This window comes from Neophocaena asiaeorientalis, unplaced genomic scaffold (genome assembly GCF_003031525.2).
Source record: "Neophocaena asiaeorientalis asiaeorientalis breed wild unplaced genomic scaffold, Neophocaena_asiaeorientalis_V1.1 scaffold189, whole genome shotgun sequence".
NCBI lineage: Eukaryota > Metazoa > Chordata > Mammalia > Artiodactyla > Phocoenidae > Neophocaena > Neophocaena asiaeorientalis.
Window position 1 is genome coordinate 761,852 of NW_020174049.1, and position 23,907 is coordinate 785,758.

Here is a 23,907-nt window from a genome sequence, read left to right on the forward strand (position 1 = left end):
ACATTTTTCAAAACCCATCAAATGATACACAGGCTTCTGTACTTCACTGAATATAAATTTTACCTAAAAAGAAATCATAAGCATGCGTATTAAATTATACTTAATGATATACATGCTGAAAGATTTAGGGATAAAGTGTACTCATATGTGCAACTGACTTTGAAATGCATCAAAATAATAGAATGAGTTAATGAGCAGGTAGTGGGAGGGACAGATATATGATAAAGCAAAAGTTGGCAAAAATGTTAATTGTAGGATAAAGGTATATTGTATAATTCCTTCAATTTTGCTATGTTTGACATTTTTATAATTAAATATTAGTCAAGAAAAAAATAAGTTAGGTAATATAAAGACATTTTCAGATCACCAAAATCTGTAAGAATTTGTCAACAACAGACTTGCACTAAAAGAAATTTTAAAGGAAGTTTTTCAGGCTGAAGGAAAATGAGGCCAGATGGAAACCTGGATCAAAACAAAGGAATAAAGAGCTCAGGAAATGGTAAATATGTAGTTAAATGCAAAAGAATTTTTTTTCCTAATTTCTCAAGGTCTTTAAAGAAATTGTTTAAAGCAAAAAAATAATGTATGGTCAGATTTATAATATATATAAAGTAAATATAAATTGTAAAATGTATGACAATAATACCCAAAGGATGGGAGGATGGTAAATACTGACAGAAGCATATTGTTATAAGATTCCTACATTATATATGAATTGGCATAATATTAATCATGGAAGACTGTGATAAATTAAGGATGTACATTGTAATCGCCACCACAAGCACTTAAAAAAAGTATAGCTAAAAAAAAAGACAAAAATAAAACAATAAAAAAACCCTCTGAGCCTCTTACAGACTGATTTCAAGAACTTATTTGTGTTCTTTTACATGTTGACACCTTATAATTTATCAACTCATAAGTTTCTGCTTTTCAAACATTTCCCAATAGGAAACTGTACTGGTTAATTTCAATTTCATTACTATTTCCTCCTTCTTTTGCCTTTCATGCGTATAGACAATACCACAGAATAAAATACAAGGTGTTCCCTTAAAGTCAGTGCAACTCCTAACACAAACCTCCTTAGTTAGTTTACTAAAGTGTCCTCACTCACTGAAGGAATTAATTTGTTTAATAGGAGGCAAAACAATGAGTAAATGAAAAAAATGCTGTGATAGTTGACTACTGAGGCTACACACATGCTTTTCTTAAAGTAGAAAGCTATCATAGGTGAAAATAATTTCCAACACAGATGGGCCCTATCATTCTCAGATCATTCTGCTGTTAAAACAAAAACAATCTTTTAATTCCCACCTCACTAGTAAAATTAGAAAATGCAGATATTTCACCTTTTCTCTCCAATGTGTTAAATAAGTGAATGATTCTTAGAAGTTAAAAAACCCAGTACTCTTCACTTCTTCTCACAATTACCCCATCTGTTTAAATCAGACAAAGCATAGAGTATCTTCCTCTAGCAACAACTTAACTTCTTAGATCAGATATTGCCAATTGGCTGCCCATTGGCCAAATTCGGCCCATTATTTTGTTTTGTTTGGATCATGGTCTTTTAAAACTATTTAACTACTTGAAAATGTTTAGAAATTCAGAGATTTCACGTAAGAATCCAGATTCTGAGTTCTTTTGAAAATCTGAAAGAGACAGTAACACTGGGACACATTCTTACAAGGCAACACAGGAGCTGGAGCTGAATATTAGCTGCATCTTTTTGATGTGTTACCTACTTTCCAGTTTAACCCAGTTTCAGTTCAGTACACTTCACTCAAATTACTTGCCCGGACTCAAATGAGTTTATAATCTCTATTACAAATATTCCCCATCCCAAATTTAGTCCCCTTCCTCACTCTAGTCCTTACTCTTGTGCACTCACTCACGCTCTCTTTCTATCAAAATAACATGCATCTATTACTTCACTAAAAATTTCAACTAAGGATGTATTTGGCTTAAAAAAAGTGTCTCTAATGGAAAATAACAGGTCAGCATTCTATACCAACATATTTACATGGTTTCTGGCCATCCTTTTTGTACATGGACACTGAAGTAGTTCCCTCTCCACAATAAGAATTTTATATTAATAAACAAAGGGTTTACTTTATTCTTGACTATAATTCTGGAAAATAGCATATAATAAAGTTTGAATTTAAACTTTATTAAAGTTTGATTTGTTTTTTTCTGAAGATAACTGGTAACTCGAGTGACTCAGAAAAATTTCTTTCATCAAAAATATAGAGGTTAGGGGCTTCCCTGGTGGCGCAGTGGTTGGGAGTCCGCCTGCCGATGCAGGGGACACGGGATCGTGCCCCGGTCCGGGAAGATCCCGCGTGCCGCAGAGTGGCTGGGCCTGTGAGCCATGGCCGCTGGGCCTGCGTGTCCGGAGCCTGTGCTCCGCAGCAGGAGGGGCCGCAACGGTGAGAGGCCCGCGTACCGCAAAAAAAAAAACACACAAAAAAAACCACAGGTTAAACATGCTTATAATTGTTGAAAGGATTATTGCTTAGTTAATTAATCATTTATCTTTTTTTTTGGCCATGCTGCATGGCTCGTGGGATCTTAGTTCCCCAACCAGGGATCAAACCTAGGCTCACAGCAGTGAAAGCACGGAGTCCTAACCACTGGACCACCAGGGAATTCCCTCATTTAGCTTTTTAGAAATTGAGGTATAATTAATAATATGAAATTTAGATATTAGTGAGGAGGGAAAACTTTGGTAATTATCTGTATAAAGAATGTGGTAGGCAGAATCCTCCCAAGATTCCTGTCACCTAGGTTTTAATTCAATCACTAGTCTAGGTACTACTGTACAGGGACTTTGCAGATGGAATTAGGTTGCTAATCAGCTGATCTTAACGTAGGGAGAGTACCCCAAATTATCCAGGTGGGCCACCGTAGTCATGTGAACCCCTAAAGTAGAAGAGCAAAGCAGAAGAGTCAGAGATTCAAAGTATCAGAAGGACTAGGCCTGCTGCTACTAGCTTTGAGAAGAAATGGGGTCATGAGCCAGGGAATGGTGGTGGCTTCTAGAAGCTAAGAACAACTCCTGGCCATCAGCCAGCAGGGAAACAGGGATCTCAGTCCTACAACTGTGTGGAATTAAATTCTACTAACACCGGGAATAAGCCTAGAAATGGATTCTCCCCTGGAGCCTCCAGGGGAAATGTAGCCCCACCAACACCTTGATTTTGGCTTTGTTAGACCTGAAGCAGAGAAACCACCCAAGCCCAATAGGCTTTTGATTTATAGAACTATGAGATAATAAATTTGTGTTGCTTTAACCTGCTAAACTTGTGGCAATATGTTACAGCAACAATGGAGAGCTAATACTTTGCTGATGAATGAAAAAAAAAGGTTTTACACAAATCCTAACTGAACAAGACCAGCAACCATTAGTCTATATAAAGTCACACATATTTCATAAATTATTGGCGCAGCTATAAAATCTACCTTGATACCTCCTCAAAAAGGAATCTCTCATCAGTTTCAAATCTTGCACATTCTCCCCAAAGCGCCTACTTTCCTGTCTGGCCCTTAGTGGGCTTTGGGGAATTATGCTCTTGGAATGCTCTAACTGATAAAAGTGTTTTGCCCATTTGAAGGCTTGAATCACTCTAGCTTGTCCAGATAGTTTGTGCAAACAATGTGATTTATGTTGAACACCTGCTTCCTTCTGTGTGTGTGTGTGGGATGGTCTGGAGCATCATTAACTGCAATCAGTCACACAGGCATTATGTACCTTTGTGACCAACCCCCAATACAAATTCTCACTCCTAGGCTCAGGCCAGCTTCTCTAATAGGCAATACTTTGTGCATGTTGTCACAATTTTTGTGGTGCAGAAATTAAGGACATCTTTTACATCTCTCCTGGGAGAGAACTCTGGAAAGCCTGTGCCTGGTTTCTGCCATATTGTGCCCCATTGTTTTCTCTTTGTTGGATTTTGCTTTGCATCCTTTTGCTGCAATGAGTGTAATGTAACCATGAGTATAATAACATCTGAGTCCTGTGAGTGCTTCTATTGAATCACTGAAACTGGAAGTGGTCTTGGTGACCCCTGACACATCACAGTTCCCACCATCTCAGCCAAAATGATTTACTAATACGAAAGAGAACACCAAATATGACACTTGCCATAAAATTTTCCCAAATCTTTACTAACCAAATTGAGGTAGGCAGAATTCTAAGATGGTTCTCCAAATCCCTGTACCCTGATGTACACCTGGCATAATCCCCAAGACTATGAATATGATGGATTTTACCCTCATGATCACGTTATATTCTATGGTGCAGCTGACCTTATCACATGAGTCCTTGAAATCTGGATCTAGAGATTAGAGATAGGAAATAAGAGAGATTCCAGGCATGAGCAAGATGTGATACAAGGGATATTATCCATTGCTGGCTTTGGAGATGGAGAAAGCCACATGATAAGGAATGCAGATGGCTTTCAGGAGCTGAGAGCAGCCCCTCATTGATAGTAATCAAGGAAACAGGGACCTCATTCCTACAGTTGCAAGGAACTGGATTCTGCCAACAACCTGAATGAGCTTAGAAGTGGATTCTTCCCCAGAGTCATGAGAAAGGAAATCGACAATTTGTTTCCTCGAATCATTCCATTTTTAAAGAAAATAATAAATCTCAGAAATAAATATATTTCCAAGAAAATCATAAACAAATTACCAAGATACATTTGCAATATACTTTCACCAAAACTCATTTGTTTGGGAAATATAATTATGACACATGATTAAAATGAAGATAATAGGGAAATAGAATTCAAACTGCATGACTAAACTAAAAACATAATTAGTTCATTTAACAGTTAATTTATAACACATTAACTATATGCAAACTCTTACGCTAACAATTTCGGGAGACAGAAAAAGTAAAAAATGCTGTATGCATGTTAAAAATGTATAGTTAATTAAGGGAAAGTAAACCATACCTTCCTTAATTAAATAATTGCAAGGAAAACAATTATAATTTCGGAGGGGAAAGGTACCTTACAACTAGAGAGATACAATGTAATAAAGGAATTTGGAGGAGAAAAATACAATTTGTGCTTTGGTTCAGTGGTATGGTATAGAGGCAGACAGAGGTAAGTGAATTACTTGAAGAAGTGTTATGTACACTGTGCTATCTACACTGGGCAAAAAGACAGCTTGGTCTTCAACAAGGTATATTTCAATTCTCTGGCACTCAATTTCTTCAACCATATATTGGCTACAGTGAAAATACTTGAACAATTTAGATACTCTGGAAGTAATTTAGAGAGTTTAAAGTCAGGTCCTATGCCTATAAAAATGCATTTTCTTCACACACACACACACACACACACACACACACAAATGGAGAACCACAAAATGTTTTTGAGCAGGGAATGGACTCATCTATAACAATATTAATATAGCAGCAGAAAGTAGGAGTAACTGGAGTACGGAAAGACTAAAGGCAGGAAGACCAGTTAGGAGAATGCTGCAATGCAAAAGTCAAGCTCTTTGTTAATGAAGCCTGAATTAAACAATGTAGAGGACAGCAGAGACAAAAGAAATATCACGGCGGTGGTATTAACAATACTTGACTGGCAAATAGGATAAACGATACAAGAGAGGGAGAAAGCAAAAGATGGCTGCAAGATTCCATGCCTGGTGAAGACCATCTTTTTTTTCTATTATTTTCTGTCTTTAAACAAGACAAGTAAAATTGGAAGAAAAATATACATCAGTTATATAAATCTTTGTTACTTGACTATACTGTGGTAATTTCAAATGCATTTTGAAACTAGGGCCCTTGAAGGCAAAAAATGTATGAGAGCCTTAACTTTTACCACCAGGTTATATTCTAAAATAAGAGTATCTACTACCTATTTCTGATGACTATGACCCGTGGCTCATTAGCCATCTGTGGAGCATATTCTAGCATGTGTTCAAAATTCCTTGGCATATCTAATTCAGTGAGTAGGCAATCGTTTAATAGGGGCAAATAAAACTTACTCATCCGAGTAAGTCATATCATGTTTTCCATCAAGCTAGTGAACAGCTGCAGACATAGCCTGCTTCCCATCAAAGTCTCATGTATAACCTCTGCAATGCTGATGGTTCTCTGGTAAATTTTCAAAATCATAACCCTAAAAACATATGACAAACTACATTTTATTAAAGAAACTTGCCTGCACTACTCACCCTGCTTTCACTTGCAAATGTAAGGACAATGCAGGAGCTTTACTGCAAGTGCCAAAACTCTGCTGAATATCTGTCTATGAAGTATACTTGCTGGCACTTTTATAGATTAAGAAAAAGTACATGCTCTGAATAACACAAACAGGAAATGCTTTCCAAATAGCACCTAGACTTAAAAGACAAACCATTTCCCTCATGCTTGTTTTAATAGGCGTGACAAAAGGTATATCCCTTTTTTAACATTTTCTGGAAAATATTTTATAAGTGAGATGAAATTTAAATTTCTCCACTTTTCAGTACCTTGAATCTGGCTTTAGGGTAGCAATTAAATAGATTCACAGGCACCAAATGAGATGATTTCAAACAAATCTTTCAAACGCTGTACTTTTTTTCTTGAAATGTACTGGTTATAGGAGTTTAATTGAATTCCATGCTTCTATGTTTCCAGCAAATAATTTTGATCATTTAACTGAAACTGGAGAGGATACTGGCAAGAGAGAACTCTGGCACAAGTAACATATAAAAGCCACTGAAAAGAGAGAAGCTTTCTCCAAAATTAATTCCTCATATTCAAGCTTGAATAGACTCTAAAGAAAATGAGTTTTCTCTTTCAAACCAGGTTAGCAAACTACCCTCACAAATAAAATTATTTCATAAAAGACTGACTCAATTATAAGCTCCAGGTCATAGCACAAAATTATTATTTTTGGTTTGGATAACATGAATTCTCAAAAGGGTTTTATGGCTATTAAAATTATAACAAGAAAGAACACTTAATTTTCTAGTGAGATCTGAAACCTCAAGATAGTCTTGAGTTACAATACATTTGTAATACGAATTACTACCATAATGTTTTAGTACAACATTGCTTAGTTAAGTGATATTAAATTTATCATGAAAAAAGTTAGTGAGTAAACTGATACAAGACTCTTCTCTAAGTTTCTAGTTTTCATTCCTCTATCCCCCATTCCACCAATTTTACAGAAGACGCAAAATTTTCTTCAAAATATAAATCCAGTAAGATATATGCCTTAAATGATGCTTAAGTTTGGACAATGAACTGCAAATAACTACCAGACAACTGGCAGCTTACAGTTTTGCAACAGTTAGAGACAGATGTACAAGTAAAAATCATGGATCTCAAATAGCAATCCCATCTAAATAGATTTCCTGTTTACTTTGCATCAGCCTTTCTTACAGGTGCAGGGTGCTTACTTTTGGCAGTAGGGGAAAGAACTGATTTATAAACCATAAGAACATCTTCTCACTTTCCATAAATAGATTATAGAATTAATTAAAACTGCAGCACATCAACTCTGCACATGAAACCTGCTCTGTTATTGGAGACTAATGTAATCCAAATATATGGAAAGTCAAATAGTTTTCAACAAAGCTAATTTAGATGGATGGATCAGATAACAACTTGGAACTGAACCTGAGAGAATCATTTCTACTCAAAGGCAGTAAGTGCTGAATGTTATATCCCAAAACGAACAAGGAAAATATTGAATGTTAATCTATTACCAGAATGATTAAAAACAATACTTTACAAAAATGTTTAAAAATATATCACTTGAAGAAATTACAAAGACCCATAAGACTACCATACATTCTATTTTAAATAAATGAAAAAGACCATGTAAATGTCATGAAAGACAGTATGAAATCTGCATTTAATCTTATTGATATTCTGCTACCTACTCAAAGAATATGCTTCCATCTATAATATTTTATCCTCATGAAGACATATATAAGGGCACTGAAGAAAGGTGGCTTCTTTATACCTTTACACTGTTGAGGCTACTGGTATCCATTGCTATGAGATTTATTATCTCTAAAACAACGATAAATGATGACAAGCACAGAAAAGTAAAACTTTTCATGAGCTAATGGATTTAATCTTATTGACAAAGCAATGGCAATTATATCCTTATATAGTACAATCAAAAGTAAATAAAGTAAAAGGGTAGAGTGAGGTAAAATGATGAAAATGGAAATTTGTCTTCTGAGTCACCAGCTTCTCTCTCCTTTAGTTCTCTTCAGTAAGTAAAGGAAGGACAGGTATGGGCAAAGAGGGAAATGTGGAGATCAGAAGGAACATCCTACAGTTACTACCACCCTGATGACAAGACCTACTCTACTTGTGGCTTATAAAGTCCTCTGGAATGGCTGGGAGCACAAGACCATGGGTAACATCAATTTACATGATGTAGAGCAATTCCAATCATAGCATAGCTATGTCCTCTGATACTTCTGGATATTCCCTTAATAATCTGTCCTCTTCATAGGGTAAACTTCTTCCTTTTTTCTGTCCCAAGTCCCCTAATGAGTATTGAATAATTTTAGGAACTTTATTTTCCAGTTAGTGTTAATGTTGATTTAGTATTTCATTCCTACCTTCTCCCTTTTTTTTTTTTTTTGAGTACTTGTATGATCTCCAAGACTTCTGTGACAGCCAGACTCTAAGATGCTCCAATGCCCCCTGACTCCTAGGATTCACATTCTTGTGTCACATCCTCTCCCACACTGAATAGAATTAATGGCTGACCTCTGTATCCAATAAGCTATAGCAACGTGTGGCTCCTCAGGAGAGGTCATAAAAGGCATTGCCGCTTCCACCTCGCTTTCTCTCATCTCTTAGATTGCTCACTCACCCACTCTGAGAAGCCAACCACCATATTGTGAGAATAGCCAAGAGGTCTATGGAAAGGCCCTCAAGGTAGGGAGGAAATAAACCCCCTGTCAACAACTGGCACCAATTGAGTGAGCTAACTTAGGAACAGTTGACTGAATCCCCAGTCAAGCTTTCAGAAGACTACAGCCCCAGCTGATATACTGCAATGTCATGAGATCCTGAGCTAAAACCACCCAGCTAAATGTTCTTGAATTCCTGACCCAGGGAAATTGTATAAATTAATAAATGTTTATTATTGTTTTAAGCTGCTAAGTGTTGAGGTAATTTGTTAAGCAGCAATAAGTAATTCATACTATTTCTTCTTATAGAAACAAAGAAATACAAACAAGTATGCCACTGGATGAAGCATCTTCATTAACAACATAACATTGTTGCTATATGAGAGACTCACAACTCAAGCCAAGTAAATAACTCAACAGGCTTTTAAAAAATTTTTGAGGTATAACTTACATAGGCAAAATGCACACTCTTAAGTGTACACGTCAGTGAATTTTGACAAGTCTTGCAAGAACATGCACCATAAGTAATACCCTAATCAAGATGTAAAAATTTCCATTCCCCAGATAGTTCAGTCAAGGCTATTTTGAATCAGTACTTGTATTGCCCTCTTCCCAACCAGAGTCAAGCACTATTTTTATATCTATCACCGTAGATGAGTTTTGATTGTTCTAGAACTTCATATAAATGGAAGAATATGATTTTTGTGTCTGGCTTCTTTTGCTCAGCATAATATTTCTAAGGATCATGTTGTTGTATCAGTAGTTTATTCCATTTTATTGTTGATTAATATACCACAATCTGCTTACCCATTCTCCCATTGATGGACACTTGAGTTCTTCCCAGTTTGGGGCTACTATGAATAAAGTTTCTGGGAACATTCTTGTGCAAATATTTTGGTGGGCATGCATTTTTCATTTCTCTTAATTAAATGCCAAAGCAGGGCTGGGACTACAGGGAGGCAAATGATGTACCTCTTGGGCACAAATTTAAGGAGATCCTCTACCTAGGACGAAGATTGCTGGATCATAAAATAGACGTTTCTAAAACAACTTGCCTTTAATATTATAGCACTGAATTTTACACTTAGACTTGTCATGGGTTCTTCTGTCAAAAAAATCTACCATTTAAGTAATGGGGAATAGTAGATTAATATACTAGTATAATATATTAGTATAAGAAAACATATGCTTATAAAGGCAATTGATTAATATATTATCACATGTAATTTATATTAAATAAAATATAAAGTTGACAATAACTTCCTCTAGAATGATCCCTAGTTCAAGTAAAACTCCTTGTTCTACAGATATGGAAAATGATTAAGAGACCGGTCCAAGGCTGCCTAGCTAGTTAGTGGCTTTTTCATCATACATATTGCATTGTAAATCTTTATACAAATTTAACCCAAACTCAGTTAAAATTCCTAAAGACATGACTACAATTGGTTTTCAATTTTAATGTGAACTAGCTTTCACAGAGAACTTTTTTTTTTTTGCATTGGTGGCCTATAAATTAAAGTGTAAATTTAAACTGGTGGGCAAAGAGTAATATGTTCTTAAAAAAATACAATTAAAGATTTGTGACATGCAAAAGTTATACCTATAAAAACATATTTACTAAGTTAGGTTAAATATATAGAAAAGTCACTTTTATCACCATGGTCAGATTTAGACTTTTCTAAAAAAGCAAGTGACGCAACTGGATACTTGATATCTGCATCTTTCATTCCAGCGACCACTTAAAACCAAACCATTTAAAGTAGCAAGGAAAGTACTTTTATTCAATTTATTTGTTTTGCTGCTATTAAATTACTACCATTTAGTAAGATACACATTTTTCCTCCCATGCAAAAGATTTATCTTCATCTATAATATAGCAATGATTAAAGAGTATTGACTAAGAATAAGAATATTTCTTTAATCTAGGATGGATAATTACAATCCTGTAAAGGCTCATGGCAAATATTTTTCATTGGTTTAGTACAACTTAATTCATTAAAGAAACATTTTTCATAACTTTAAGATAATTTCAGAAAATCTGTTAAGCTCATTTAATAGTATATTTGTAAGAAAGTTTAGACCACTTTTCTTGCCAAAAATGCCTTAGAAAGTAAATTTCATGTGTCACTGAATTTATACTTTTTTTTTTTTTTTTTTTGCGGTACGCGGGCCTCTCACTGTTGTGGCCTCTCCGGTTGTGGAACACAGGCTCCAGACCCGCAGGCTCAGCGGCCATGGCTCACGGGCCTAGCCGCTCCGCGGCATGTGGGACCCTCCAGGACCGGGGCACAAACCCATGTCCCCTGCCATCAGCAGGCGGACTCTCAACCACTGCACCACCAGGGAAGCCCCTGAAATAACTGAATTTAAACTGTATGATTATATTCTACCCAAGCCATGATTATTATTTCTCTCTATTCTTCAATCTAGCCTTCTACACAGTTCACTATGTCCTATGTCCCTAAGAATACCAGTGCCCTGTGAGAAGTTACCATGTACTTCTCTCAGGAAATACTCTTAAAACTCAGCTAGAGAAACGCTTGGTACTAAAAAGATTTCAAATTTTCCTGTATATCCTCTTTAGTAATTTTTTGTCAAGTACTTTGCAGAATGCTTACCTCACAAAAGCTGAACACTGGATAATGTCAATGTTGAATTTCTATGAGGCCTGTGAATTAAATTTCCTAAAGTGAAAATTTACACCTGGATTTTATCATTAAGCAAGTAACAGAAGAAACTAAAATCCTGTAGTTTCTAGTTAAAATGCCTTTTGTTTGCCAATTTCTGCTTTTCATGTAATTGTCCTGATATTATACAGTACCTCACGGGTTTCCCTTCTCGAAGCAAGTCTTCTAGACTCTGTTCACAGTGTTCAGCCACCACCACCAGTCTCTCTGAGTAAAAAAAAACACCAACTCCACTTGATATTTGATTAACACAATGTTTTAATAACAAAATAATATACCCCACTAAAGTTATTAACATATAGTACAAATGATATTTTAAAAGAGCTTTTCAAAGTCTACATTAACTACATAAAAATCAAATATGTAGAATAACAGGATGAATGTGTAATAAAACAACACATTAAATAAAAATTTCTTTTCATCTTGTGTTTTTCTCTAGAATTTCTCCCATGTGCATCAGGAAAAACAGCTGGAAAAGTTTACCTTTGGCAAAAAGAAGTAATCCTTCTTCTGACACAGACTAGGAGAAGAAAAAGCTTGGATGAAGATATAAAGAAATTTTGAAGTGAAGGGGAAATTGGGAGCTAGGGACAAATTGTCTTGACGGTCTGGTTCAAATATAAGGTTTTTGAAACTGAGTTCAGAAATTTGAGAAAAGTAGAAATGTTCTGAATCATGACTATGGAGAAAGAACAGAAAATCAACTTGGGGTTACTTGTAACATCATGGGGCTTGCTGAGATTAGTAATAATATAAAATTTGGGTGGGCACAATCTATATCATGATGTAATTTTTATTTTCCAACAAATCAACTGTTTAAGAATAAGACAGCACAGTTTTGAAGGTCTATACATTTTTAATGTAATCATCAGGTACCTAGTGACTAACACGTTGTCTGATACAGCAGCAGATCAACAAACTCTTTTCCTTTTTAGATGAAAGAATGTAAGAGGAGTGAGAGAAAAGCACAACTGGGCTCACAAGTGGTTGGAGATTTGATAAGGTTATTTCAGGAGAAAGAAACCAGGGTGCTATGAATATCTATGCAAAATGAGTTCTAAAAAAGGAAGAAGGTAAATACATAATACAGATGGCAAGCTAAGACCAGATAAAGAAGTAAAGGTGAAAAGGGACCAGAAATAGTGATAACTGCAAGGAGGTTTGGTGAAAATGAAAAACGGCAAAGGTAGAAAAATGAGAGCAGAAGATGGGAAGGACTGATTCAAGGTATGGTCTTGCCTGCTGGGAGGAGAGATGAAGGACAGTGGTACACAGGCAATCATGTGAGGTGTGAGGGCAGGGTATTGTATGGGTCACATCTTAGAAGCTCAAACTGAGGTGGTGGCATTATATAGAATGATCTGAAACACAAAATTTTAAAATTATAAATGAAAACTATCCCTTTCAGAAAAAAACTCCAAGTGATCTAAACAGGAACTTAAAGAAAATTAAATTTGAAAGAACATTTAATGAGGGGAAACAAAGGAATAAAATAGGAAAGAAAGTTGAGATAAAAGTTCTAGTTCTTCAATTCAATAAAGAGAAGAGCATGCAAAGTTGAACTCCAAGCAATTTAGCACAACTGTGAAGTTCTAGAAGGAAAAAATAAATAATACTGTCAGAAAACCAAAATGGGAAGCAGCATTCCTTTGCTTTCCCTCTTACCACATTTTGTCAATTTTCCTTACACCTATCTGGCTACCTCTCCTCAGTCTCCTCTGTAGACTGGTACCTCTTCTACCCAAATTTAAATGCTTCTAGTGCCTCCACCTTTGATTCTGGGTCTTCAGACTGTGTTTTCTCCTTATTTACTTCCAAGGTTGAAAGACTCTTAAATTTTATCTCAAGCCCAGAACTCTCTTCTGAACTCCAGGCTTTTATAGCCAGTTTCTCACTTCAGTATAAAAGTTACCTCAAACACAACAGGACTCAAACTGAATTTCTATTTTGCTCCTTAAGCCTTTCCCTTTAGTACTGTTTCAGTAAATGGTAACACTATCCTGCCAGCTGCTCCAGCTACAAATTTAGGAGTAATCTCCCTTTCTCAAATCCAAAGAAAAAGCCCTGCTCTTTCTATTTCCCAAATGTTTCCAGAATCTGTAAAGTTTGCTCCATCTGCCACAATCTGGGCCCAATCCAACATCATCCCTCGTTAGATTACTACAACAATCTCTTAACTAATCTTCTCATATTAATTCTTATTCCCCCTCCAACATATTTTCATACTAAAACCTAAGTGATAATATAATAATTAATAAATCTGAATACGTTAACTCCCTGTCTAGCTTTATTTTTTGTTATTTTGTCTGTCACTCACCAACTTCCAGTTACACTGGTCTTCCTTCACCTTTCCTACCTTAAAATACTAGCACATGGATTCCCATTGCCTAAAATGATCTTCCTTGTTCCTCCTCCCACTTAACTCCTATCATGAAACATAGTGGTTAAGAGCACAGACTATTCTGTCTGGGCTCAAATTTTAGGTTTAATACTCATTAGTTATGTGACCTTGAGGGAGTTTGCTAACCTCTCTATGCCAAGGTTTCCTCTTCCGTAAAACAACAGTACCTACCTCATAGAGCTGTTGTGAGGTTGAAATGAGTTAATACATAATAAGAACCTGGCACATAAGAAGCCCTAAGAGTTAGCTATTATTATTATTCATTACTCAGTTAAATATGATTTCCTCCAGGAACACTTTCCTGGTCCTCCCAAATCAATTTGCTCCTCCTATCATATAATCTATTCCACAACGTACTTTTCTTTTGTAGCACTTATTTCAACTCCTAAAGATTTGTATACATTTTTATCTAATGCCTTTGTTCTCTACTAGATAATGCATTTCATGATGGCAGGAAGGACATTGGTCTTGTTTAAAATGCATCCCCAGTGTCTAGAATTATACCTCAAACATATAAGCATCTAATTAAAAAATACTTGTTAAATGAGTTAACTTGAGCAAAGGCTCAATGTAGCCATTAGAAATGAATGAGTCTCACATAATGACAGTCATTGTCTAAACAGAAGTGCGTCCTGCATAGGAAAGTATATGCCTATGTTGTAAACTAGGCATAATAACACCACAATAGTACTGATTTTAATGTAAAACAAAACCATCAGAATATGTTAAAATGTGCATACCCCATTAATGAATAATTTTTAATTATATATTCATAAGTCTCCATATCTATGAAGGATTTTCGAAGTGTTTGGCATTAGCCTAAAGTTTGTCAGGCTTAAAATGATTTAGGGAAAAAAAAAAATATCAGGCTTCTTCAGGAAACTCCTTCAAAATATCATAAGCCAGAGTTTGCCAAAGCTTTAGGATATTATGGGCCTTTAAAGTATTACTGTAAGACAGCAGAACCATAATCCTTGGCAGAATATCAAAGATTCTCCCAGAGGTAATAGAGTGTATACCAAAACAATGTTTCCAATATGAACCAGTTTTTTCAAAATATCGTTAGAGAGTCTTCATTCTGAAACTCACGGCCACTATTTGAAAATAACTTCTGTTTGTTATAAAATAATATATTTCACAGAATAAAATATGACAGAAATATTTGAGAATCATAATGTGCCAAATATAAGTCAGCAATGTAGTGGCATTATTTATAAAAAACAAATGTGACACCAAGATGAACTTTAAAGAGTAGAACATACCAGAACCGCGAAATAATCTTTCTTCTAACAAATAGTTGAATGCCAAGTATAACTGTAGTGTACATATTGAACTGTATGTTTTAAGTCAATGCTAAGAAATGGAAGAGAGTACAGTATTAAGCAAGACAGATAATAAAGTAGTTGAATAAAAAGAGGGACTAAAACAGACTGAAAGATTAAAAGAAACTTTTTTAACTTAAAGAGGTAAATTGTAAATGCGTTAAAGCATGAAAGGTTATTAGAATATAGTTACTGCATCATTCTTTTGTTATTCACATTAAAAACTGAGACTAGCTCATTACCTTTTAAAGAGAATCTCTAAATAAATATTTATACAGTAAAACTGATAAAGAAAAATTCTGTGCTTAAAAAACTATTGTTACTAGGTTACTGTGATTGTCAGTTTTACGAGTCAACATGGCTAGGCTATAGTCTCCAGTTATTAAAACACTAATCTAGGTGTTACTGTGAAGGCATTTAATAAATGAAATCTACAATTAGTTTACCTTAAGTAAGGAAGATTATCCTAGATAATCTGGGTGATCCTGATTCAATCAGTTGTAAAGGCCTTAAGAGCAGAATAGACTCTTCTCTGGAGAAGAAACTCCACACTTGGACTGTGACTTCAGCTGTTGTCTAAAATTTCAGCTTGTCCTTGATGACCTGCCCTATGGATTTCAGATGAGTCTACCCAACCCCAAAATCACATAAACCAATTCCAAGCAATTAATCTATATCTGTGTAGCTATCTAGCTATCTATCGCCTACTGGTTTTGTTTCTTTGATGGAACTCTAAACTGATATAGACACTTAGGTTGAAATATATATGCAGCTAGAGATATCGAATACATTATTTTATAGGTTCTTAACAATTCTATTATTCTCTACCTAAATTTCAAATCTATTAGTTAAAATAATTTTGTTCTTGATTTTCCCAGCAATAAACAAAAGATTTCTGGGTAACCAATACCAAATAAAATGGAATGTATTACCATTTATAATCCTTATTCTGCTTCTAAAACTGCTGAGATTTCAAGTTCAAAAGAAAAAGATTAAGTTAACTTAAGTATTTTCATGCTTTATTGGCTTTTTTCTTTTAAAGATATTTTACTCAACTTCTCTTTAATAAATCAAGTGCACAAATTCTAATGTACACTCTTCTTGAGTTTAAATACATTATTCTGCTGAGCTAGCAAGAAACTAACATCATCTTGAATCAGTTTTGAATGATCCATAGGAAACACTGAGAGCCTGACTTCTGAACTAACCTAACATGTAAAAACATAATGTCACACATTACTCCAAGTAAAAAGCGAAAGGTGGGGAGGTGGGGGACTAACAATGACAAACTGAGATATCTGTATAGTAAGAACAGAATAAAGGGGGGAAAGGAACCAAAATCAAAATTCTTTGAGGAGACAATTAAGTGGAGTCCAAACCAAAATCATGTGGTATTAAATCATCGAGAAATATGTGTTGTTCACTAAGGAGACTGTTGAGTAGAGCCTTTTCAAACTTTTCAAACTAAATTCAACTGAAATGACTGGGCTGTTTTGGAACAAAAAGACCTTCACATCGACACTTATTCTAATTTATTTACACCTTATGATGCATACAACTTTTCAGGACAATGAACATTGCCAATAGTTAAAAAAGAATCAAATTCCCCAACCTTTTGACAATCACTGATATTTTCATTCCAGGCAGCCAAACTTAAAATATATGAATTTTACACACATCCATGACCTGTGTGTCCCTAGAAGAAAGGGCTGCTGAGGTCCAGGAGCAGGGAAAGCAGGGGAAACAGAGTAACCAGCAATATGGTGGATGGGCCTAAAGAGACTACCTAGATGTTGAGCTGGGTTCTACATTAAGAGAGTCTAACAGTGTCTAAGGAGATTAGTTCCTATCTCACATTTATAACTAAAAAGATGGTTCCTGGGCAGTTAGCAGTTGTGTCCCCCAAAGGGATAATGTCATAAGGTTTTTCCTAGTTTAGTGTTTACAGGGCCTCATTTAGATAGTGGGATGAAAAGAAGGAGCTCAAGAAGTATCTAGGACTACTGAGTCAATTATCCCATGAAAAGAAAGCCTAGGGAAAACTGGACAGAGGCAAGACTGCAGTCATATGAAGTGATGCTCCAAACAGGCTTCCAGACACAGTGGGAAGAAATAAAGGGCACTTCAGGATACAAGGATGAAGAAGTCCTAAGAACTGAGTAAAGTGGCAAGACTTTGGGAAGACAGGCATACTCCAAATTTGCAGATGTAAAACAGCAATACTAATTATGGTTACTCGCTACAGACAATAATGAGGGTCCACTATATTGCTAAGTTTGGAGTGATTTTGGAACTAGGTCAACCCCACAGCGGAAATTCTTTAGTATTTGTAATTGGGTTGGCAGGGTGGTGTTTGAGGCATTCAGGGATTGACCATATCTATCAAGTACTCGATTATATAAAAAGCCCCAAATGAGTTCTATAATTTAGTTAACGTCATTGAAGCCATTTATCAAATAAAAACGTTAGCAAAAGGTTTTTTGTTAGCTTGTTTTTAAACAACAAACTTGCCAGAAGTTACTTAATTGCTTTGTGCCTCAACTTCCTTATCTGTTTCTACCTCATGGTAAGGTTGTAAGCATTAAGTTAATTAAAATATGTAAAGCTTAGAATACTGCCTAATATATAATAAACACTCAATAAATATTAGCCATCAATAATATTTATTACAAAAAACATTTTCTACTCAGTCTAGAAAACTTTCAGAGCAAGTATTTTTTAAGAGGCATAACCTTGAAAGAATCATTTAGCCTGTTTTTCAGCAAAACAATAAAGGAAATACAGTTTGCATTTTTTGAGTGTCTTAATTAATGTTAGGTTGAAACACCTGAAAATGCCATTTTTGTAGGAATAAAAACAGGGTAATATCAGCAAGTATATAGGGTTAACTTTCATAAATCATTTTGTTAGAAAAATTAAATATATTTCAGTGAGATGCATTTAAAATAATTCTAAGAAATGGAACCTCAGCATGCAATTAAGCTTTCGAAAATAATTTTAAAATAATTAAAATATTGCTAACATAAGCACTTTCAAGGGGTGCTACAGATTGAACATTTGTGTCCCCCCCACCCACATCCATATGTTGACACCTAATCCTCAATGCGATGGTGTTTGGGGGTGGGGCTTTGGGAGGTGTGATCTTACAAAAGAGGCCTGAGAGAACACCCTTCCCGCTCCCACCATGTGAGGTTACAGTGAGAAGATGGCTGTCAATGAAGAAGCGGGCCTCACCAGACGTGGAATCTGCGGGTGCCTTAATCTCCAGAACTGTGAGAAATAAACCTTTCTTGTTTATAAGCCACTCGGTTTATGGTGTCTTATTTTAGCAGCCAGAATGGACTAAGATACAGGCTACGGAAGAAAAAAAGGCAGTAAACATCTTCCCAGTGAAACACTGACTTTTTAACCAATATAGTTCAACTTTTCCAAATGAAATCCTGTATGAAAAGACTAATGCAGCTCCAAAGAGGTAAAAAAATTAGTGACTCTCTTTTCATTTGAAGAAACTTAACCCAAATTATTACTTTCAATCATAAAATACACTCTCATAAACAATTCTAAAGTTTCTAACTTTAGAACTTTCATTTCCTTCTTAGAGAGGTGAAGAAATGCTTGAGAATAGGTGGCTTCCCTGAAAGGGAAAATTAAAAATCTTGATTCTCATATCTAGGAAATATGAATCATTCAAATGTAGTAAGGAAAACTCAAATAATGCAGTTTGGCTAGAGTGAAAGGTTAAGGCACTTGTACACACACATACTGATTACTTTATATGTTTACAATGTATATTATAACCTAACCAGGGTAACAGGGTAGAGAACACAAAATAGGAGACAACAACAGCAACTTACCATGCTTTCCCCGAGAAATATCCACATACTGGCACAGTCTGGGGTGCGTGATGGTCTTAAGGATTTGAAAGCGCCCTAAAATTTTGATGGAATTTGGTGTGAGAGGAAGCCCGTTGCTCCCACAAACATCATGTGGCAGAGCAGAGGCAAAGAAGGTAAAGGCACCCATTTCAGCATCCTTCAAGGGAAACATTTTTGGAGTCCTAGATCTTCCAAGATAACCTAGAAAAGGAGAGAAGTTTTTGATAGATCAACTAGACCTTAAGCCAGTGTTTTCTGACCTTAAACATGATAACTAATATAACTTGGAGGAAAATGCCAATCTGTACAATTTACAGTTAAAAGAAAACATTAAAAAATTTTAAGACAATATCAAAGAGGAAAAACCACCCAATCATGAATTTATATTGCAGCTCTAAATCAAAATCAAAGATTTTCAATGGCATATAAAGGAAAGACAGAACATTCCCTCTACAAGGATGTCTGACAGTTCTAAGAGTTTAGAGGAAGTTTGTTATTGCATATTCATATCAGTAAGGCTCTTCTCTTTACCTAAAGCTTGAATAACCCACAGAGTTTCCTTTTTCAGAGTGAGGGGAGTCAGGAAAAAGGAAATAAGGATACCAACCAGAAACTTTAAATAATCAAGGACTCTATTAATAGTATAAAAATTAAACCAGATAACAGACAGCACTATAATGTTACTTAACTAATAAATTTTTGTTTCTGTGCTAGGTTCTTTACAAGTGATGTTTTAATCCCCTCAATGATCTTGACAGATGTTATTGCCTCTAGGTTAGAAATAGATGTTCTATGTGTAGATCCTGAGGGGTCCTAGCAGCATAGATTCCAAAGCAAATGGTGTCCCACAGTTTTATCATGGAGCAGCCTGAAGATTAAAAAACTTGCTCCAAAATCTGAATCACATTATGACAACCACAACAAAAAAGGTCCTCCAACAAAAAATATCTCTCTCACCCACGTGTCTCATGAAAAAGACATTCCATTGGTCAAGCACTGCATTCTTCTCTTCTCAGCTTTTATAATAAAAATCTGGAATTCTAAATCAAGTTAACAGACTGCTTTTCATATGCCTGCCCAGAAACCTCATTAAAACATTAAAAAGAACTGTTTTAAAATGTATAAACTCATAACAAGGAAGAGAACAGAAAAAGGCCTTGAGCTGATGAAAGACTTCAAGAAACTCCTGTAAAGCATTTTGCATATAGAAGAGTATTGTCACAAGAAACAGAAAGAAGGAAGCTACAACCTATGATACAGTCAAGAAGTTTTGCTCAGCCTCTTCAGTTCAGAGGCTTCAGATTCATAGAAGGCAGGAACAATGGTGAACAGCAGCAGTCAGAAGAAGGTTTGAAATGAGAAAGATAATTTGAAAGGCTGAAGAACAGAAGAGTCAACCCTGCCACCAGCCCCCCAGTATTGGCCAGTTATTTTTTTGTTTGTTTGGTTTTTGTTGTTGTTTTTTTGCTGTACACAGGCCTCTCACTGTTGTGGCCTCTCCCGTTGCAGAGCACAGGCTCCGGGACTCGCAGGCTCAGCGGCCATGGCTCACGGGCCCAGCCACTCCACGGCATGCGGGATCTTCCCGGACCGGGGCATGAACCTGTGTCCCCTGCATTGGCAGGCGGACTCTCAACCACTGCACCACCAGGGAAGCCCCTGGCCAGTTATTTATCCTCTAAGCAAAAGAAAAACAAAAAACAAAATAGTTCATCCCTAAAGGAATAAAATAAACTGTTTGAGAATTACAATAAATAGTTGGTATGAGCACTGTGGACAAAAGCAAACTCCTCTTAATTCTGGAATTTGTAAGACCCCAGTTAAGATCTGGCTGTCTACCAAGCCATCCTAAAACAGGGTATTCCAGTCAACAAGCCTATCCACATACAAAATGCTCCCAGATAGTCTTCCTTAACTCTTAAATAAGGAACTCTCCAGGAATCATCAGATAGTTGAGGAAAGACTATAGCATAAAGGGCAAAACATAAAATAAACCAAAAAAAAAAAAATCTGCCCTGGATGCAACCAAAATAATTTATGAAAAAAACCCCAAACCAAAACTAACTCTAATAAATTTAGAAAGTTTTGAGAAAATTTTGAGAAGATATTACACCAATTATATAAAAAAGGAGGTATGGAAAAACATATTTTATAAAAGAATGAAAAGGAATTGCCAACATACATGAGAAGATAAACCTCATTAATATTCAAGAAATTGTTCATTAAAATCACATGAGAATTTATACCTGTGAGACAGTAAAAATTAAGAAATCTGATAATACACAATGTTAGATTATGGAGAAACAGAGTGTAAATTGGTACAATGACTTTGGAAGACAGTTTGACACTATTTTGTTCCTGCAGAAACTCCAACACACATACACAAGCAGAAACCAAGAAAGATCAGGGTGGTACTGTTTCTATTATCTCTAAACTGGAAACAACTTACATGTCCACACACAGGTGAATGGCTAAATAAACTGTGGTACATTCATTTGATGGAAGAACACACAGGATGGAAAACAAGCAAACTATAGCAACATTTAATAATATAGATGAATCCTAGAAATATAATGTTGAGCAGGAAAAAAAGTCACACAAAACTTATGCCAATATTCATAAAATTCAAAAACCACAAAAGCTAAATAATAATTCAGGAATACTTACATATGAGGTAAGAATATATTCAAAACTTAAAGGAATTAAAAAAAAAACCTGAGGCTACTGTTACCACTATATGAAAAACAGTCATAAGATTAGGGAATAACCCATAAGAAGCTTCAAAATTTTTGAGTAATATTCTTATTCTTAATTGGCGGGTTAAGGTGTTCATATTATTATTATGCTCCATAATTCCCACATTCTATATCTCTATCTATTTATATATATGTGCTATATACAATATATTTCATAAAAATTTTAAATTTTAAAATGAAAAATATTTTTAAATACAATGAATTGATTTTCAACAAAGGCCAATGAATTCAATAGGAAAAGGATAGTCTTTTTAACGAATGGTGCTAAAACAAGACAACCACATGGGAAAAAATTAACCTCAACTACTACTGCTACATCCACAAAAATCTGATATGGATTATAGACCTAATTGTAAAAGCTAAAACTGTAAGTCTTCTACAAAAAAACCCCCCCAAAAAACACAGAATATTTTTGCAACCTTAGGATAGGCAAAGATTTCTGAAGCAGGATTTAAAAAAGCCATAAAAAACTAACTTTATAAAGTGGGCTTCATCAAAATTAAAAACATTGCACATCAAAAATCACATTTGAGAAAATAAAAATCCAAGCCAAAGTTAAGAAAAGTATTATTTATATCTATATATAACATTTTTATCAAATAGATGTATATGTATTATATGTATGTTTGTATATATGGTAATAGACTTAGAATATATAAAGAATGCCTACAACTCAATAATAAAAAGAAAAACAAAAATAGATAAAAGTCTGAAACATGTATTTTTCACAAAGAAGGAATACAAATAGACAATAAGCACATGAAAAAGTTCTCAATATAATTAATCAGCAGGGAAGTGCAAATTAAAAGCACAACAATATACCATTTCACACCTACCAGAATGGCTAAAATTGGAATGACTGGCAATACCAAGTGTTGAGAAAAATGTGGAACTGGAGCTGATACTCTGCAGCTGATGGTAGTGTTAAAATGACACAAGAACTTTGAAAAACTGTTTGGAAAACTGTCCTAAAGTTAAAAATACCCCTCATGACTCAGAAATTCCACTCCTACTCGGTACTTACCCGAGAAAACTTAAAATATTTGTCCATAAAAATACTTGTACAAGAATGTTCACAGAACTTTTACTCATAACGGCCCCAAACTGGAAGCAATGTAAACATCATACAAGTGAACTGATAAACAAGTTGTAGCATATTCATCCAATGAAATGCTATTCAAAAGCAACAAAAAAGGAACAACCATGCCAAAATATGGATGTATCTCAAAAATATTATGTTGACGAAAGCAGTAGACACATAAGAGTGTATATATCCTATGGCTCCATTTAAATGTAGTTCTAGAACTAGAGTTCTAAACTATAGTGATAAAAAAGAGAATTGTAGTGCCTTGGCTGGGTGTGTGTGTGGGGGGCGGGGACAGGATTGGAGAGGGAAACATAGGAACTTTCTGGAGTAGTCCAAATGTTTCACATCTTAATTCGGGTGGTGTTTGTCACTTTTGTTCACATGTATCAAAACTCCTCAAACTGATCACTTAAAATCAGTGTACTCTAATATATGTAAATTTCATCTCATTTAAAAAAAGAAAATGAAACAAAATTAAGAGAATATGAGAAAATAATAATTTTAAAAGTTAGTGCTTGGTACTTAAACATATGATTACCAAACTAGATAGAAGTGTTAGAAAATAAAATTGAGACAATTACTCAGAACATGAAGCAAATGGGCAAATAGATTAAAGAAAGCATAACAGAAAAGTTAACACACATAGTGAATCAACCCAAGAATTCAACAACCACCTTATAGGCATTTCAAAAAAGGGAACAGGGAAAAATAAAGGAGAATAAATTACAAAAGATGGGAGAAAATTCCCCACAATTGAAGGGAAATATGTACCTTCAAATTAAAAAGGCTTCTAATTTCAAGGAGAATAAATGAAAAAAGACCGAAATGGAGACACTGATCCTAGCTCCATCGAATGAGTTAACTGCAAGGAGAATAAACTCAGACCAAGACATGCCATG

The 23,907-nt window shown here is 35.1% G+C and overlaps 1 protein-coding gene across 2 annotated transcripts in view; it reads right to left on the reverse strand.

Annotated features, from left to right (window-relative positions):
- TBCK (TBC1 domain containing kinase) overlaps positions 1–23,907 on the reverse strand; it is a 225,683-nt gene that overhangs the window by 198,883 nt on the left and 2,893 nt on the right. For both annotated transcript variants that reach the window (XM_024754047.1, XM_024754046.1), the window contains exons 2-3: positions 19,145–19,366; positions 11,702–11,774 (exon numbers count right to left, since the gene is read on the reverse strand). In XM_024754047.1, coding sequence (XP_024609815.1) covers positions 11,702–11,774; positions 19,145–19,337 — 266 coding nt within the window. In that variant the 5' untranslated portion in view covers positions 19,338–19,366. The remainder of the gene's footprint in view (positions 1–11,701; positions 11,775–19,144; positions 19,367–23,907) is intronic.